The sequence below is a fragment of the Onychostoma macrolepis genome, chromosome 03, assembly GCF_012432095.1.
Source record: "Onychostoma macrolepis isolate SWU-2019 chromosome 03, ASM1243209v1, whole genome shotgun sequence".
NCBI lineage: Eukaryota > Metazoa > Chordata > Actinopteri > Cypriniformes > Cyprinidae > Onychostoma > Onychostoma macrolepis.
This window is the reverse complement of record NC_081157.1, coordinates 8572613-8592452: the sequence shown is the minus strand read 5'-3', so window position 1 is coordinate 8592452 and position 19840 is coordinate 8572613. Positions and strand designations below refer to the sequence as shown.

At 42.3% G+C, this 19840-nt stretch overlaps 1 protein-coding gene across 1 annotated transcript; it reads left to right on the top strand.

Moving 5' to 3' along the window:
- The first annotated feature begins 3691 nt into the window (after window positions 1-3691).
- LOC131534297 (uncharacterized) lies at window positions 3692-19631 on the top strand. The gene is made up of 4 exons (XM_058767114.1): window positions 3692-3874; window positions 17723-17933; window positions 18011-18048; window positions 18290-19631. The coding sequence occupies exons 1-4, from the start codon at window positions 3692-3694 to the stop codon at window positions 18476-18478; spliced, it is 621 nt and encodes a 206-aa protein (XP_058623097.1). The 3' UTR covers window positions 18479-19631.
- Window positions 19632-19840: the final 209 nt, after the last annotated feature.

The window sequence follows — 19840 nt, the reverse complement described above, 5'->3', positions numbered from 1 at the left end:
TTAGTGTCTTATAAGTGTCTCTGGTACTGTGGTGTCCAGCACATGGTGCGTTGTGGGTATGCATTAACCTGACCCCCCTTTGTCGCTGTGTCACCACAAGCTTTGGCGCAGAGTGGGCATCAGGGACATATTATGGAATGTTGCCCAGCACATGTAGCATGTGTGTGATGTCATGCCGCAGTTTGAGGGCTGGAGCAGCAGCAGGTCGAGTAGATGTGATAGGGTGGTTGGAGGGGTCCGGGAGGTGGTAAAGCATAAGCTTTATTGTTCAGTCAGGGGTTTGCATTTAGGCAATGACATTTATGGATAGCTCTTAAGTTAGTGTCAGGGCTGCGAGGTGGGTACCCTGGAGGTGAAAGTTGGTTTCATTCTGGTTATGGTTGCCATGTCATGGGTGGGTGGGTGGGTCTTGGTTGAGGCCGTAGCTCACCATGCCATACACTTGTGATGTTGTTGCATGCCTGATACAGGTGTTGGTGCTTGACTGGCTTCCTGTTCATTGTGGGAGACTGGAGAATCACTGGATGATTCGTGAAGTGCAGAGCTGGGCTCTTTTGTCATCTGAGTAGTTAGTGCCCCGGTGGGAGCAGTGTTCTGCTGAAGTGGGCAACCCCCCTTTAGTTCTGGCCATGTTGTTGGTGTAGACCAGGACTAAGGCAGTAGTTGGTGAATCCAGCTGTAAGATGAAACTCCTTGGGATGAGGGTAAGTCAGGCATGGTGTAGAGTGCAGATGCCATTTGAGTTTGATGATGTAATGTGGTCTTGAGTGAGTCCACATAGCTGACATGAGCTCTGCATCGTTGCTTCTTGTGAAGAGCAGCTTTGGCACTGGCAGTTGTCGACAGGTGCAGGATGTCTCTTAGAAAAGGGGGTGTGGCTCAGAGTGGGGCCAGGTTCCTCCATCCCCTTGAAGGGTGTGTTTGAGGGTTTGGCCACGCTGTCTGTGTGTCACACTCTGGCTGTCCGTTCCCCTTTTGTGTATGCTGGTACTGCAGTCTCATATTTTTGCCGATGTAAACGTCTGGTATGGTCTGGCCAGACGTTCTTGCACTTTACAGGGCTTCTCCAGGGGGTTGCAAGGTCTCATAGGAAACTTGTGCACTTGCTTGCGAAGGCAGGTCTGGTGTGTGTTCGGTGAGTGCTTTGAAGCGTGTGAGGCTTCAGGCCATGTCCTCATGGCTGGCTGTGAGATTTTCCCGTGACCTCTGTGACCTGACAGTCTGTCTAGGTGACCTGTCTGGCTGGAGTGGCTGGGGTTCTTGCACTTCAGCCCAGAGTTTCGGCTGTCTCACTTTCAGCAAAGGGTCAATGTGACCCAGCAGCTCTTTATCACTGAGAAGGTGGTATGCATGTATGGTTGCATGTTCCGTGCACACCTTTGGGCCTTAAGAGTTCAGTTCTGTTTCTGAGCTTCAGCTTGGGGTCTGCCCAAGAGTTGGAAGTGACATAAAAGTTGGATTTACTCCAGTGTCACCAGAACTCCAAGTCTCGCCTTGTTTTCCAACATGCTGTTTCCTGGTTTTCCGATTGGGTCCCTCAGAAGTCCTGGTATCGGGTTTGTGTGGTGACCGGTATGCTGACAGGTGTTGGATCAACCTGGATGTGCAGCCATCAGCTGAGGTGGCTGGGTGATGCCATTACCTGGCGATGGAACGGCTGGCTCTGTGGTCAGTGGTTGGTTAGCAGAGATCTGGGTGAGTGTTCAGCTGGTGGGCATTTTGGGGCGGTCATCCATTCCAGTTCTCACACTTATAAGGAGTCTGTACTGCCCATTTTGCCTCTTTTGCGGGCCTCCTCTGAATGAGTTCCTTTAGGATACTCAAGATCTCTATACTGTCTCAGATGTAGCCACACTGTTCAGCTCTGAGAAGAGCTGGGACGTGTCACGAGGGTTTCTGCTGGTGAAATTTCAGGTTTGTTGCTCAGTGCTCTGTCTGGTGCTTGGGAGAGGCACCATCACGGCTATGCTGTTCCTGCTGGTTGGGAACTGTGTTGACTTTCTGATGAAGCATCTATCACAGTGATGTGCCTTTCAAGATGCAAAGGCAGGAGGAGTCTGGGTCGTGGGCTGGTCTGACCTTGAAACTGAGTTCTCGCAACCAGCTGAGATGTCAGTGCTTATCTCTGTGTCCTGGCTGTGCACTTCAGATGAGTTGGCTGGCTGGAAGTGTGAACGTTCCCGCACTTGAGGCTAATTCTCTGAATGCTTAAAGTCCCTTGGGCTCAAAACCATCCGGCAGGTTCATGTTGGTGAAACGAGGGCCGGTGTCCATTTGGGTTGTGTACCCGGGGTGTACGGTCTCATGGAGCTGATGGTCAGGTGCAGGAGAGTTGACCGTGTGTTTCTTTTGGCTTGTCGTGGGCGGTCAGCCGTCTGCTGATGTGCTGTTTGGGTGCCATCTGGTGTTAGGATGGATGTCTCTGTGGTGAGAGACTGTTTGACAAGATCTGGGCGTTTCTTTTAGTAGGAGGGCTTTCTGGTAAGTTGTTGGTTTCTTATGCCACTCGTAGTTAAAAGGAGTTTGATAGTCTGATATATCCTGTTTGCCCTGCTGGGGAGGCCACTCGCAGGATCAGTTCGTTTTATGTCCTCAGGATCTCTGTTGCTGGCCCGTGTGCTCTCCAGAGTCCGTTCTGGGTACTGTGCAGGGATAGGCAGGATTTTAACAGTCTTTATGGAGGCAGCGCTGTGTTGTCTGTAGGCCATATGGGCTGAGTTCCGCAGATGTCAGGTGGTCATTGTGCGGGGGAAGACCATGGCGCTTGAATGGTGACTCACAATGTGATGCGGATTTTTGGGAGGAGGGAAGGTTCTGGAGTTGAGGCCTTCCTCCCTTGTGGCCTGTTCTGTTGTCTGCCGTAGACTCAGAGCTGGCTGTAGCAGGCCTCTTGTAAGTTTTGTAATCCGCTTTGACAGTTTCAGACTGCTGGTACAGGATGTTGTGTTTCAAGGTTGGAGGTGATCCTGAGCAGATAGTCTGTCTCGTGTGGTCACATTGGGCAGTGTTCGAGCATAAAAGTTCATGTTTTGCAGGCAGGCAAGTGTGGTGGCCTTCTGCAGGCCAGTTGGTTGGCGGTCTGTGGGGCCACACGGTGTCTGTATCTGCAATGATGCTCTGGAAGGGTCCCTGCCCCACCTGTGGTTGCTGGCAGGTGAGGTGTGAACAGTGGGCCTGGGCCTGCTTGTCAGGGAAATTCTGTGTTGTGTTTTCCTTTCTGTTCACCTTGTGGTCTGCAAGCCTATTTCAGTTCATTTGTGACATTGAGTTTGCCTTGGCTTCGTTGGCTGATGTTTGAAGTTGCCTCGTCGCTGAGCAGAGACTTGGATTTCAGCTCGGGCTGCTTGCAGGTGGCATTCACAGGCATTGTTTCAGTTCGCCTGGGTCATTACTTAAGAGAGCTTTAGCCTGCTGGAGCCTCTCTGGCTTCTATTCCAGCTGCTCTCTGTGCTCAGTGTCTGTGTGGGTTTTGTAGAGGCATCCTGAAACTTTCTACTTCCTCTTGTAGCTCCTTGTCCTCTTCATCCGCTGTCATTTGCTGGTCCAGCTGGTCTGGCGGTTCTGCGCTCCCGGTCCTCCGGCCTCCTTGTGGTTGAAGCATCTTTCGCTGGCTTTAACTGGATGATGCGGTTGTAGGCAAGGGCACCGATGATCCTGGCTGGCTCTCTGTGGCTGTAGCCCTGGTTTGATCATGGTCTGTCTGCCAGTTCAGGTTGTCATCCAGCTGTTTCGCTCAGGTGCTGTAGATCAGGAGTGGTCCCGGACCGGAGGGCGTCTGTTGCAGTGCTTAGCTAAGCCGGATGATCTGGACACAGGTGGAACACAGGTGGAGAGGGAAAAACACAAAACACCAATGCAAGTCCGCACAGATTTAGTGAGCTAAAATATTTGGGCTATGTGTTGCATGATTAACTGGTGTGATCAGTTAGTGACGCAAACTAAACGCTTACATATCATGGCTGATAAGGAAGGAGTGGATAATTGGTGTGAGTGAGCACCGAAAACTACGGGTAACACTGTTGATGGGTGATAACCTAGGGGGTCATTTAATGACTTAGGCTATTTGGTTTATCAATGTTATTACCAAGTATTTTCTGATGGTTCAAACAGGTTCGGTCTCCGGGCACACAAAAAAAAAACAACCAAAACAAACAGAACCAAAATTAATAAAACAAATCAAAGTTCAAATTTAGAAAGGAATAGTGGGAAATCAAGGGCTTACTACCACCTCTAGGGGCTGTGACAAGGACTGCGGAGCGGGGCTCTTGTACTGCCTAGGGAGGTGATGGGAGAGATAGCTGGACAGACCAAGCACGCTAAAGCAGAGAGGCTCTCTAGTCCTCTTCACGTTTCATATTGAGTGAATGGCTATATCTTAGGTGTTGTTAGGCTTGGTGATGAGCTGAGGTCACTCGGGTGAGCCCCAGTGGTTGGGCCGTCTCCCTTGACTCTCCCGAGCACGCAACTGCAGGGGCTCCTGATCACTCGCACCCATGGCACCCGGTGGCAACCACTCAAACAGCAATGCCTTTTGGCACAATGTTGCATCACTCAAGTGAGGGAGGCTCAACGACTAGCTGGCACAGCCAAAATTGGGTTTCGCCTGTGGGTCCCAAGTTACACGGACCGCTTTTGGGCCTCGAACTATGGATGAGTTCGCTCCTCTCAAAAGGGTGGACCACCGTGTAACTTCACAGGGTATTTAACCAAAATTGCCCTTATGTGTCAGTCAGTATGGTTGATACAACACTTGAGGTACCCCATTGCTGATGTCGTGCTGCGTGTTGCCACTCGGAGTACAGGGCCAGAGGTATCCGAGGCGCCCCCCCCCAGTACACGTCGGGTAGGTCAGGCAGACGAGTCCAGTCCCCGAGAATTCCCCATGGATAACTTGTCAGCTTACTGCCAAGCACCAGGGGGCATGCAACCTAACAGGGAACATTGAGAGGGGACAACAGAAAGATTAAGCGTCTAGGATGAAGCAGCTTGATGCCAATGAGCAAGGGAATCAGACGTGTGACGGTGGGCCACTAATAGATTTGAAGGCTCATTGTGCACCACAGTGGCTAGCATTACCTATGCCTATAGAAGAAGGAGAGGAAAAGGGTAACAAAATAAAATTAAAAATTGGAAACAAAGTTAAAATGTCCTAATTGCGTAGGAAAGTAAATGGAAAATTGTTTTAAATAGATTTAAAATCTAAGTAAATTCGATTCTGCTTAATAGGTGTAGCTAGACTTAACTACAGACTGGAGTAGATTAAATAAAACAAACCCAAATAAAATAAATAAATAATTTCTGCAAATGACACGGTAAAATAAAATACACACATCAACCAAAGCATGTGGGGAGACCAAAGTAATTGATAGCCCAACAGAAGGTGGAACAGAAAGAAACTGTAGAGGTAGGGGTACTGTTACACTTTACACACACTGTCTCTAAGTGTCTGTCGGATGCTAACAGCTAACAGCTGAGATAAGCTTTAGCTTCTATCCATGTAGGGCCGTTAGCGCGGTAGCTTCGCTACATGCAATGGTCTGTTTACATTAGTCTGTGACGATGCGCTGTCTTTAGTTTGAACCGGAAAGGGCTCGCTATCGCCTTCCGGGGTCAGACGTTGCTAAGAAACCGATGCACGCTTAACAACCGGTGTGCGCGAAGCACGTGAGCCAGATGTAAACATGCATGGGAATCTCGCGCTCATCCAGTCGACCTGTCGTTCACACTTCATTCATAACTTACACAGCGCGTTCACTTCACAGACAATGGCAAAGCATTACACCATTAAATCGACCAATTGCGTCACATCAGTGGATTAATATGAATGCAATGATACGCGACAATAAACAGATGAAATATTGTAGTGATATTTTTTTTATCACACAGCTGAAATTTAAGCCGCTGTCCTGAAGAGATTTTATCTGTTTAGGAGAGACTTACGCGGTTTACAACGAAACCCGAAAGTGGGGATTTTCTTTACCCAATATCAAATAGATTTAATCTAAAACTCTATGCGCTGCCGATCTGACATTTACTAGTCGGATATGGGACTTATGCCGTTCAAAACTGAAAATGGGGATTATTCGCCCAAGATCATAACTTTAATGTAAACAATAAAAATATTTATATATATTTATACGCGCTGCCGATCTGGGATTTCTTCGCCAGATATATGGGACTTATGCTGTTCAAAACTGAAAATGGGGATTCTTCACCCAAAATCGTAACTTTAATATAAAAAATATTTATATATATTTATACGCGCTGCCGATCTGGGATTTCTTCGCCAGATATATGGGACTTATGCTGTTCAAAACTGAAAATGGGGATTCTTCACCCAAAATCATAACTTTAATATAAAAAATATTTATATATATTTATACGCGCTGCCGATCTGGGATTTCTTCGCCAGATATATGGGACTTATGCGGTTGTTGCAACAATTACTTGATCAAGAATTTAAGACTCCCGGTTATCATTAATCTGACACTGACCTGCAGTAAGATTAATGTTGCTCCGTGATCGGGCGAGGGGGCACGCATTAGTTAGCTACGCTAATGGTTAAACCCACGGGAATAATAGTCTAGTTGTATGGCATCGAACACCGATGGCATCAATCTAGCTACATATAATATAAGGCCTTAATTTTAAGATAAGCGAGGAACATCGCTCGCTATCTTCTTCGCGCTAAAAGAGGGTTTCTTCGCTCGATTTAGGGCGGTTAAAATAGCATTAAGACACACTATAAAAGGTTTCGTCGTTTTATAGGGTCAAATTTATAAACTGCAGTTAACTTAAGTCATTAACAGCGGCTGGTTTCTCAGCGAGAAACTCGAGAACTGTTAAGGCACGGAAAGTGGGCGTGTAGCCTACATTCATTCACAAAAAGACGCCGTTGGATAGTTTGAATAAACACACATAAGAAACACACAATTGTTACTGAGTCTGCTCACAGAACTAGGTTTAAAACGTTGCTCTAAATTTCTCCACCAAACTGTAGCATATTTGCTTTATGAGATGAACATAATTAATCATAACGGGTTATCATTTATATATCCATCTTCAGGAATTAGCTGTAGTATTAATAGTACAATAAAAGGATTAGTTCGTCCGCAGTACGGACCCTTCTATTGACTCTAAGGAAAATTATTCCTCTGGTCACGACAAATAATTTCCTTACTGAAACATTGCTCTCGAGCATGTAGCAAGACCGGACGTTAAAGTGACTTCGTTCTGAGAGCAGCAGACACAGACAACCAAGTGTGAATACATATGGATGTTTATTAAACTACACTACAGGGGAACATGTAACATAGAACTAGACACAGACATACACACATTAAACATGGATGCCAACGCAAGGAAGGCATGGAGAGAGAGATAGAGAGAGAGAGAGAGAGAGAGAAGGAGCTCGCGCAAGAGAGCGTATGGCAGGATTTTAACATCAGCTGACTACAACCTGTTACGAACCATCAGATAATCACATCACCTTAATTAAAAGGGGTCGAAGCCTAGAAGCGCATCTAGATAGTTAACAAGCGGTTACTTGCATGGGTTTTGTGGGTGCTGAGTAAAGCATCCTGGTGCGTAGATTCCTGATGAATTCCTTTAGGAGTGAAAGCTTTGTCATTCCAGTCATGGGTGATTAGTCCGAAGTGAGTTGACAAAGTTACTGAGTTTAAAACTTCCAGAAGATCGGACTCCCCCGGAAGGGGAGCCGTGAGGTTTCCAAGGTGATAAGTGTGTCTCCGGGGCACCGACAGTTAAGAGAAGCATTGGCTTTTGGTGTGGGAGAAGTTTTATCTGTTTCCCTGTAACACCCATTTTGGTTAGTTTGACCAATAACAAGGCTCATAGTTTCAGCGGAAAATGTTCTTTGTCCCACTTGACACCTCGTTTGCATGTTTTACGACTGATCTGGAGACTGGTGTAATTTTCCCCACAGTACAGTAAGAATAGTGTGATGCATTTCATGATCACATAGTGTACATCATTGTGTGAGGAATAAAGAGCAGATCATTTTGATATCAAGAAAGAGACATCTGAAAGGTATTAAACCAGAGATACCTTCATACCTCTAAATATGAGTGTTTAGAGCTTACTAATACGAATAACGAGTGGTAACTAGGCTAATATAATAAGGAAACATACAAACAACACATGCATATACCAGATACATTTATAACTGCTTAATTATGGCCTAAATAGAGAAAATGTCTTTAGGTGTGTGTGTGTGTGTGTGATGTGTATTTGAAATCATGGAGACAGACTAGTCTGGTCCGGGGGGTCACCCCCCCCCCTTCTGTGGAATGTTTTTGAAGCTTGATAAGGACACTTAGTCGATCCTTTTGCATCCTTTTGATAGTGATAAAGACCATCTGCAATTTAGTACCCATATAAATGTAAACGCTGAGGCCAGGTCAGTAATTTATATGCAAAAGTCAAAAGGCTAAAAGGGTCCCCTAAGCCATAAAGTCCCAACGACCATCAAGGATCATAAGCAGATGTTACACAAATGAGGTGTCAAGTGGGACAAAGAAACAATTTCCCGCTGAAACTATGAGCCTTGTTATTGGTCAAACTAACCAAAATGGGTGTTACAGGGAAAACAGATAAAACTTCTCCCACACCAAAAGGTTACTCTCTCTCTTAACTTTCGGTGCCCCGGAGACACACTTATCACCTTGGAAACCTCACGGCTCCCCTTCCGGGGGGAGTCCGATCTTCTGGCAGTTTTAAGATCAGTAACTTTGTCAATTCACTTCGGACTAATCACCCATGACTGAAGCTTGATGAAGCTTTCACTCCTAAAGGAATCCACCAGGAATCTACGCATTATACATGCACCAGGATGCTTTACTCAGCACCCACAAAACCCATGCAAGTAACCGCTTGTTAACTATCTAGATGCGCTTCTAGGCTTCGACCCCTTTTAATTAAGGTGGTGTGATTATCTGATGGTTCGTAACAGGTTGTAGTCAGCTGATGTTAAAATCCTGCCATACTCTCTCTTGCGCGCAAGCGCTCCCTCTCTCTCTCTCTCTCTCTCTCTCTCTCTCTCCATGCCTTCCTTGCGTTGGCATCCATGTTTAATGTGTGTATGTCTGTGTCTAGTTCGATGTTGCATGTTCCCCTATAGTGTAGTTTAATAAACATCCATAAGTATTCACACTTGGTTGTCTGTGTCTGCTGCTCTCAGAACGAAGTCACTTTAACGTCCGGTCTTGTTCCATGCTCGGGGAGCAATGTTTCAGTAAGGAAATTATTTGTCGTGGCCAGAGAAATAATTTTCCTTAGAGTCAATAGAAGGGTCCGTACTGCGGACGAACTAATCATTTTATTGTACTATTAATACTACAGCTAATTCCTGAATATGGATATATAATTGATAACCCGTTATGATTAATTATGTTAATCTCATAAAGCAAATATGCTACAGCAGCCTTGGTGTTGGTGATCCGCACCATCTTGGTGTTGACTACAGGCTCCATTAGATTCCAAAAGGCCTGGAAATGTTTGTATGATGCAAATCTAAGAATGTAATGAGGTTTCGTTTTATTTTTTTTTAAATAGCTTCCTCAGCAGATTGATTAACAGGTTGGTGTAATGCTATTCCAAAAAAGCCTTTTAACCCAATCTGGTGTAATTGGTGTAAATGTTGCAGCTGTAACACTTTCCAGTTGGTGTTGAAGATACCTAATCTTTCGATGCAAGGTTTCATTCTCGTTGGCCATCACTCTCATCATTATCGTTGGAGTCACACAGTAATGATGATCAGGGGCCGCTGTTTCCATCTCGGACTCGGAGTTTGCAGTCAAGTCCGGGGTAAGGCTCTTTGCCCTCGGCTTATGCTCCCAAACATTAGGTCTTGGTGTCGTTAGAGCGTACTCATTCCAAGAAAAGAGAACCGGTATAGCTCCTTTTTTAAATCTCCTCAACCCCCTAGCAGTCACTACGAAGTCTCCCGGCTGAAATGCCTGCTACACACACGAGTGATTTTCGTAGGGCCGAAGCTGTCCCTACGTATCTTGATTAGCCACTAAGCCCGTACCACAGTATCTACGGGAAACGAGTGAAAACTTGTCTCTGAGTTATAGCGTGACGAATTACTACAAAAGGGTACACAACAATGTAAAGCAGACTTTTTCACCCATTTGAAGGCCAGTCACCTTTCTTTAATCCTGAATCCATTTATTCTTACTTACTAACGTTAGCTAGCAGTGCGGAAAAGCTTAGAACGGGAGTACTTATGCGCACACTCATATCCCGGAAGTTGATAGACGCCATCTTGTGCACCTAGTCAACTGGTTACAATGATGATCCAATGACTTTGAAAATCATGCGGTGTGATCTAGGCATAACATGAATCGACCAAGCTCACTCATTTTTTGTGCAATTTATTGGTGCCTTGATTTCCCACGACCAAGTTTTGCATACAGCAATTCCCCATATTTGCAAATCAAAGAATCGCTCCTGATGTGAAATTACTCATCTTGTCGCATGGTGTTTATGATCCTCTGACATCCATTGGAGTTTGCTGCAATCAGGAGCAGGCATGCTGCACGACTCTGCACTCTCCCTCGTGTATTTTGTTTTTCATCATCATGATCTTTTACACGTGATTTTTATTTTGCACGACAACTGATGTCTCCAAAGGTCATTTTTTCGGAACATCCCAAAGCAGCAAGGGCAAGGTAAGTAATCCTTAAAAGAAGCGTCATTTGAGGGCTAATTCCACTGTGCCTTTTTCCAAAATGTCTGCATTGTGTTTGAAGTCTCCTTTATTTCTCAAATGTTCCAGAAAAATTTCCAGGGATGTGATTTTTCCATATAAATATGGATTGTCGCATTTTCTGAGCTCTGAGGGACGACCCAAAGTTTTTTTTTTTTCTTGTTTTTTTTCACGGCGCCATCTGCTGGACAGTTAACAAGTGTTCAAATGATTCAAAGCGCCAAACTCGAGTAGATTCAGTGCTGAAACGTGTTACTCGACCTGGTGACTTTTTATGAATGGACGGTGAGAATTTGAGACTGCTAGTCATGCGGTGTGTAACCTCCTGTCACCGATCCATCGTGCACAGCAGCAACTGAATGCTACCCCAGATAGTCATGCAGCGTGAAAACTGAATTGAGCTGAAATGAAAACTGAACTGAATTGAGAATTTGAGATTGCTAGTGCTGTCATAAAATTCGCAATGGTTGCGATGTAATTCTATAATAGGCTGTAGTCTGATGCGCTACATGTCTGCTGTTACTGTACTGGTTTTAGTTTCGATTCACTGTTAATGCTATCTGCGCTGCGCTTGGTTTGAGCCGCTTTAATTTGCATTTGGGAACACAACATTCGTCATTAGAAACATTTATAAATCTGTTGTTTACAAAGAGAAGTTTTAGTCACATAATCCTTCAGAAATCATTCTAATATGCTGATTTGCTGCTCAACAAACATTTCTCATTACTATCAATGTTATGTTTCGCTGCTTAAAATTTTTGTGGAAACAATGATACCGCTCAAACATTTGTGTAAGATTTAAATAAGAGAGAGAAATTAATCATTTTATTCATCATGCATGAAAGTGATAAAAAGTGAGTGAAGACATTTAAAGCTGCAGTCTGTAACTTTTTTTGTGTTCAAAATTTACAGAATTTATATAATAAGCGAGTACACCATGAATCCATTTTCCAAACAGTGTTTTTGGCTTATCCTGAATCACTACGGTACACCTATAATAAATGTTTATATTCAGACTATTTTAGACTGGTTCGGGTAGGTACCGCTGCAGAGTAGCCCGGTACCTGCGTGATTGGTCAAAGACATAAACAGAGAGAAGTAACTCCGATTACAATTTTCTTCTGCAACACGCACGCAGTTCTGTTATTTACCGCTAGAGCGCCAAAAGTTACAGACTGCAGCTTTAATATGATTTCTATTTAATAAATACAATAACAAATTTAATTAGTATATTTCATAAATGCAAATAAATGCTGTTCATTAAACTTCTATTTATCAAACAATCCTGAAAAATAAAGTGTATCACCATTTCCACACAAAATATGAAGCAGTAAAATTGTTTTAAACATTGATAATAATCAGAAATGTTTCTTGAGAGTCAAATAAATTGTAATGATTTCTAAAAGATCATGACACTGAAAACTGGAGTAATGATGAAGAAAATTCTGCTTTGCATCACAGGAATAACATTACATTAAAATTGAAACCTTTTTTTTTTTTTTTTGTAATGATATTTTACAATATTGCTGTTGTTTTTTTTACTTTATTTTGATCAAATAGATTCAGCCTTGATGAGCAGAAGATGTTTATTTCAAAATCATTCATTGTAATGTTTCCAAACTTTTGGCAGGTACTTTAATAATAATAGCAATTCAATTAATAATTTATTATAATGTATTATATTGTTTTCATGATTATTAAATGCTGCTTTTTATTTTTTTTTTCAGGACAATAGTATGTATTAGTACAATATAAGATATATCTTTTAATGGGCTAAAATATCTGTTTTTAATAATAAGTAATTGGGGCGTGGTCGGATTTTCCTGCTTTTTTGTCTCTAGCTGATCACGTGCCTGAATTTCTTTCTTTGGAACCTAACAGGAAGCTAAAGGTATATGCCACATCTTTAATATCATTTTGTTTACTTTCCAAATGCCTTGATATCTTTGACTGTGCTTTGCTACAGAAGAGACAGTAATGTTTTGTGTCCCATGCTTGTTTCAGATCATCCCTTTTTGTACAAGTTTTTATGGTCACAGTTGATTTACCTTTTGTTTCTTTTGTATACCTTTTTTTTGTTGCGTGTTTTTGACAAAGTTTTTTTATTAATGGTGCACTCGCCTCTTTGCTAATCATCTTCACTTGGACTTGCATTTGAATCTTCAAGTTCATCTTCACTAGACAGACTTGACGCACCTTTGTCAGGGCTCAAAAAATCTATGCCACTGCATGATGATGAACTCTTCTTGGGTTTATAGTCTGGGTGTAAACCGGAGCAGCTAGAGACTTCTGATTCAGGGGAATCGTTATCTAACAAATATTGATAAATACTGCAGCAAATGTATTGCTCATTGTTAGTTCATATTAGTTAATACATTAATGTTAACAAATGACAACTTATTGTAAAATATTACCACTTGTTTGAATAGCATGGACATTATAGCATATTTTTCTAAATGTGTTCAAAAGTAACTGTTGAAAGTGTAAAGGTACAAATTAGAAAATATTAAAATCTTGCCAATATAACAATGTGAAACTTCTGTCACTACTCTAATTAGATTTTATTTGTACACTAGTTGAGCATTAATTAATGCATATTAGTAAATCCGAATGGTAAGTGTTCAAGACCTTCTACTATCTTCACAATCTGTATCAGCTTCTTTACTGTAGCCTATGTAAATGTAGCTGGCCTAATAGCCATGAGTAGTAATCTAGCACCAATAGTTCAGATTTTGTTGAAGGATTTATCACAAAACAAAATCACACTGGCTCTAAGAATTAATTGTTCTCTCATTCTTCTTCTTGAATTAATTTGTATGATGTAATCACTTTGTGTAATTTAATTTGAAAAATTGCCCCTTTATTAGTTACTAAAGACTACTAGAAGATCTTTTAAAGGCACATACCTGTGCTGACTTTCCTTCCATCGCTTCCTGGACACCAAAAGAGAAGATTGAAAAATGATGTATTAGTCTAAACTAAATAATCCCAGTCACAGGCTATAATTAGCAAGCTATACAGTACTACTTGACAGAAATCAGTTTCAGTATTCAGTTATTTACATGACAAAGCCCATGAGTTCAGAGATAAACAAATGAAATATGACACCCATATATATTCTGTATTTGCTCATAGAGAAGCTAATATAAAGGTCCTCCACTGACAGTTCAACTTCACTTGTTAGTTATTGTAACGGTGTCAATGAGACAGGAGTTGAGCGGATCCAAGTGCAAGCTTTTATTCCTTAACATGGTCATAACACAGGCAGGGTCGAACAACAGCAAACAAGTATGGCACGGGCAAGACACAAGAGTATTCCTAGGAAAAGCGTGGGTCTTCGATCTGCAAAAAACATCCAGAGGGCTTGACACGAGGGGTAGTCCGACTAAACTAGAACTAGAAACTAGGCTCCGTAAAGCAGCTATCTCTTGGTGAGTGATAAATGCAGAACAATACTAGAGACTAAACAGAACATAAACACGGAATGGCTTGGTAAAGTAGCTAACACTAGGAGAGTGATAAACGCTAGACAATACTCGGCGATCTGAACAGGATCTAAAATAGAGTTAAATAGAGTGTGTAATAGCTCTCAGGTGAGTGTGTGATTGGTGACAACTGTGTGATCAGTGCAATGGATGATGGGAAATGTAGTCCAGTGTGACGTGAAACAGTCTGTGTGGTGCGAGAGTCAATATGATGGAAGGGTGACCTCCGATGGCGAGTGGACGGAAGACCACGAACCGGATTCGTGACGGTTATTATGTTCACTACTTGATTGTAATTTGTTTCTTAAAACTTACTATTGCAATTCTCTAGGGACTTCCATGAGTTTTGAATGCAACGCAACATCTACCGGGTACCCCCTCAAGCCGCCTTTCCACTGCACACAACATTTGCACACAACTGCCGGAATTCACCCCTTATTGCCAGTTGCACGGAAATTTAATTATGATTGCACGCATTAATATGGGAGAATGTGGAGTTTCTTTCGTATATTTTATATTCAATCAAACATACTGTGTTTGAGAGTAAAACTAATTATTTGGTAAATTCTGTATTTTTTATTAACGTGCCTTAGAAAAAACATTACTGGTGTGCATCTTGAGGCAAAACCGAGGCACTGATATATTTTAAGATCAGTCAGTGCAAGCTTCTCTCAGTTAAAACAGTTCAGACTTACACTTCAGTCTGGGACTAGGCTTAAGCCTAGTGTAACAGGGACATTAATTTATATTGATGATTTTTAAAGTGCCCATATTATGGGTTATGAAAGGTTCACATTTTGGTTTTGGGAGTCCCCAACGACAGGCTGAAATTCATGTAAGGTCAAAAACACTTATAATATGCATTTATTTTTATATTATTTGTTTAACAATTCATTTTTCCAAATCCCTCCTTTGCATGACAGTAATCTGTTGTGACTGGCCCAATGGCCCAATGGTCTACTGCGTGCAGTGCATGTTGGAAACGGAACACCCATCAACATTACTTAGCCCATAGCTCGGTGGTAAACACCCAAACAGCCATGGTATATGCATTAGCCCAATGCAGAAACGTATTGATAAAGCACTGGAATTTGTACACCAATGTAGTGCTCTATTATTTTTCATAATGTAGGGTAATATGTAATATAAGGGAAATAAGTCAATTTAGCTCAAAGGGAATAATTTATGATTTTACAGGTAATTTGAACAGATTCACTGTTTCACGGCTGATCACTGAGTCGGGTCAGCGATTCATTTAACGAGCCGTATAACATCAACTCTGCACTGGATATTGAAATCCAAAATATAGTGAAAACACTATTAATAAGCACAGTAACAAGATCGACAGTTTAAGATATTAACTTGTAAGCACAAAACACAAGATACTTCTCTTTTCAATATAAATAAGACTTTATTTATATAAACCTAAGACAAACTAATCTAACACATGAACACATGCATTCACATGTTGCAGAAAGAGAGAAAGTGAGGACAGAATGAGTTTAAGAGAATGAAAATGTGAAATCCCAAGTTTACAGCAATACAGGTGCATCTCAATAAATTAGAATGTCGTGGAAAAGTTCATTTATTTCAGTAGTTCAACTCAAATTGTGAAACTCGTGTATTAAATAAATTCAAGTAATTTAAACCTTTGGTTCTTTTAAATGTGATGATTTTGGCTCACATTTAACAAAAACCCACCAATTCATTTAATCTCAACAAATTAGAATACTTCATAAGACCAATAAAAAAAAACATTTTTAGTGAATTGTTGGCCTTCTGGAAAGTATGTTCATTTACTGTATATGTACTCAATACTTGGTAGGGGCTCCTTTTGCTTTAATTACTGCCTCAATTCAGCGTGGCATGGAGGTGATCAGTTTGTGGCACTGCTGAGGTGGTATGGAAGCCCAGGTTTCTTTGACAGTGGCCTTCAGCTCATCTGCATTTTTTGGTCTGTTGTTTCTCATTTTTCTCTTGACAATACCCCATAGATTCTCTATGGGGTTCAGGTCTGGTGAGTTTGCTGGCCAGTCAAGCGCACCAACACCATGGTCATTTAACCAACTTTTGGTGCTTTTGGCAGTGTGGGCAGGTGCCAAATCCTGCTGGAAAATGAAATCAGCATCTTCAAAAAGCTGGTCAGCAGAAGCAAGCATGAAGTGCTTCAAAATTTCTTGGTAAATGGGTGCAGTGACTTTGGTTTTCAAAAAACACAATGGACCAACACCAGATGACATTGCACCCCAAATCATCACAGACTGTGGAAACTTAACATTGGACTTCAAGCAACTTGGGCTATGAGCTTCTCCACCCTTCCTCCAGACTCTAGGACCTTGGTTTCCAAATGAAATACAAAACTTGCTCTCATCTGAAAAGAGGACTTTGGACCACTGGGCAGCAGTCCAGTTCTTCTTCTCCTTAGTCCAGGTAAGACGCCTCTGACGTTGTCTGTGGTTCAGGAGTGGCTTAACAAGAGGAATACGACAACTGTAGCCAAGTTCCTTGACACGTCTGTGTGTGGTGGCTCTTGATGCCTTGACCCCAGCCTCAGTTCATTCCTTGTGAAGTTCACCCAAATTCTTGAATCGATTTTGCTTGACAATCCTCATAAGGCTGCGGTTCTCTCGATTGGTTTTACATCTTTTTCTTCCACACTTTTTCCTTCCACTCAACCTTCTGTTAACATGCTTGGATACAGCACTCTGTGAACAGCCAGCTTCTTTGGCAATGAATGTTTGTAGCTTACCCTCCTTGTGAAGGGTGTCAATGATTGTCTCCTGGACAACTGTCAGATCAGCAGTCTTCCCCATGATTGTGTAGCCTAGTGAACCAAACTGAGAGACCATTTTGAAAGCTCAGGAAACCTTTGCAGGTGTTTTGAGTTGATTAGCTGATTGGCATGTCACCATATTCTAATTTGTTGAGGTTTTTGTTAAATGTGAGCCAAAATCATCACAATTAAAAGAACCAAAGACTTAAACTACTTCAGTCTGTGTGCATTGAATTTATTTAATACACGAGTTTCACAATTTGAGTTGAATTACTGAAATAAATGAACTTTTCCACAACATTCTAATTTATTGAGATGCACCTGTATGTGCAATAGGCTCTGTGCACAAGCGTAGCGATGAACTTCCGCTATCGTCAGAAGTCGGGATATCAGTTTCCGGTTTACTTCCTGTCTTCATCCGCATCTGTTACCTTGAATAAACAAGATGAATGTTGCAGTACGAAAAAATAAATATAATGTGCGTGACTCATTTAAGCTTCAGAGAACTGAGGCTGAATCTACGAATCACTGCTGTGTGCCACTTTGTTCGGCTTCAGGTCTGTATAACAGCCATTTGAGCTTCCACCACTTCCCCAAGAACACTAGCCTTCGTGCACGGTGGCTGCACAAAATAAGGAGGGTGGGATTTTCGGTGACCCCCCACACCAAAGTGCAGCCGACATTTTCAAGATAATGAAATCCACACTACTGCTAAGGGTAGATGGGTTTTAGCAGCAGGCTCTGTTCCATCATTCTTCGAGTGGAATAACTACACTATGGTCACAAGCCGGTGTTTGGGAACGCCGATCTCGACCGCCAAGTCCGGAACCTTACTCGGCGGGGCCTGTGGAGGATATCGAGCATCCTGTCATGGTCCCGATGATCGTGGACCACGACTACGGGGCCAGCCGTACTGTATGTGTGGACCGGGAGCAGTATGAAGGTGCGTTGAGAGAAATCGAAACACTGAGAGAGCAGCTCCAAACATTTAATCTTCATCACTCTTTTGGACTTAAACAGTTTGCTTCGTCGCCCGAAGACATCAGATTTTACACCAGGTAAGATAGTTGTAATATCAACATCTACTCATAACTGTTTACTGATTTATTAATTGTCCAAGTAATTATTTTCTCTGTCGTCTTAATCATGTGTAACCACCCAGAGTTTGGTTATCATGTTTTTTTTGTATGTCATTCTACTCCCGTGCTCTAGGGGAGCTAGGTAGCCTGCTCCTCAGTATTTAGCCAGGTAAGAGGGGAGAAGAAGTGAGTATGTTTTTTCTCTCATGGTTCACCCAAGGCACAGGAGGTCAGATTGAGAAACTGTGGTTTTAAGCTCAATCAATATCCAGAGGACAGCGGTATTCAAGGCCTCACTTCATTGTTCGGCGGTTGGGGTTCTTTTGGATTAACTACTTCTTTGGATTACTTCATTTACGGGACATTTCATCACTGCACGGGACAATTGACTCTAAGCAATACCTCATAGGGATCACTCTACAAACTACATGACAATGGTCATATAAGGTTTTCTTTTTCTTTCAACTGCATTCCTAAAAGTCAGAGCTAGTATTGTGGTAGGGTGTATTTTTCCTTTTGTTTGCTATTTTGATTTCTTTGGATGGGTTTTGTTTATGTAAATATATTTTTCCTGATCTTTCAAATTTGGTGTTTGATTTGTTTGTTTAAATGCAAGTTTGGTCGGTGGGTCCCTCCCTCTAATTATCTTGTAGTTCGCCTCTAGGGTGTTCATAGGGAGACCGTTACACATATTCTTGAGCACGTATGACAAGATAAGTGATTTCAGTTGTAATACTGTATTTTTGATTCCCCTCATACGAACATCTGATGGCGTTTTGGAACCTGATCGAGGTAGCAACAGCCAAAATAGTTAGAGTCACCAGGTCAAAGAAAACCGACGCCACTAGCACAACAACTGAAAGCCCTTTAAGGGATGCTGGTGGGATGCTGGTGGTACGCTGGTGACCAGCATGGGATGCTGGTGGTATCCCAGGTAGCCCAAATGATCCGGCCCGATAACGGCCCAAATCCGGCAAGCCGGAAGAAATAGCTCGGCCCGGATGCGGTTACCGGACTCTTGTGAATTACGGGAGTGAATGACGCGCTAGAATCGGCCCGAGTACGCTGGTCCGAGTCCGGTTGCCGAAACTGAGCCGACACTGCCGGCATCGGGCCACAATCACGCCAGCATAGATTATACAATTAGCCGGTACTGGCCCGAGTCTGGATACCAAATGGAAATGTATATGAAATACAAACCAATATTAATTTAATTAATAACAACAACAAAATTTACCAAAACAATATTATATATATATAGCCTACATGGAAAAAAACTGTTCATGTAATTAACTGGTTCTCTAAAAACTACAAAAAATGTATTATTAAAGCCAGTATTTTTTTTAACAATATTGTTTCCACAAATATCACACACACACACACACGTTCGTTTTTGTGAAAAGTGGGGACATCCCATAGGCGTAATGGTTTTTATAGTGTACTTACTGTATGTGCTATTGCCCTACACCAACCCTACACCTAAACCTACCCCTTACAGGAAACTTTCTGCTATTTCAGATTTTCAATACACTCCACTCTGTATGATTTATAAGCGTTTTGAAAAGTGGGGACATGGGTCAATGTCCTGAGATGTCACCTTGTAATACCTATGTCATACCTTTGTCATTATACAAATCTATGTCCTGACTTTTCACAAAAACGCGCACACACACACACTCACACACGTGCAGTTCCCCCTTCAATACCCCCCAGTTGGAATGACACCATATAAATGTAAAAACTATGATAATTTATTTGAATTTGTTATTGA

What these genes read in the sequence shown, in the direction of transcription:
- LOC131534297 (XM_058767114.1), top strand. Translation starts at nt 3,692, where the DNA reads ATGGTCTGTCTGCCAGTTCAGGTTGTCATCCAGCTGTTTCGCTCAGGT. An exon ending in GGACCGGGAGCAGTATGAAG is followed by an intron (nt 17,934 to 18,010) that starts GTGCGTTGAGAG and finishes GGACTTAAACAG; the next exon opens with TTTGCTTCGTCGCCCGAAGA. An exon ending in GACATCAGATTTTACACCAG is followed by an intron (nt 18,049 to 18,289) that starts GTAAGATAGTTG and finishes GGTTCACCCAAG; the next exon opens with GCACAGGAGGTCAGATTGAG.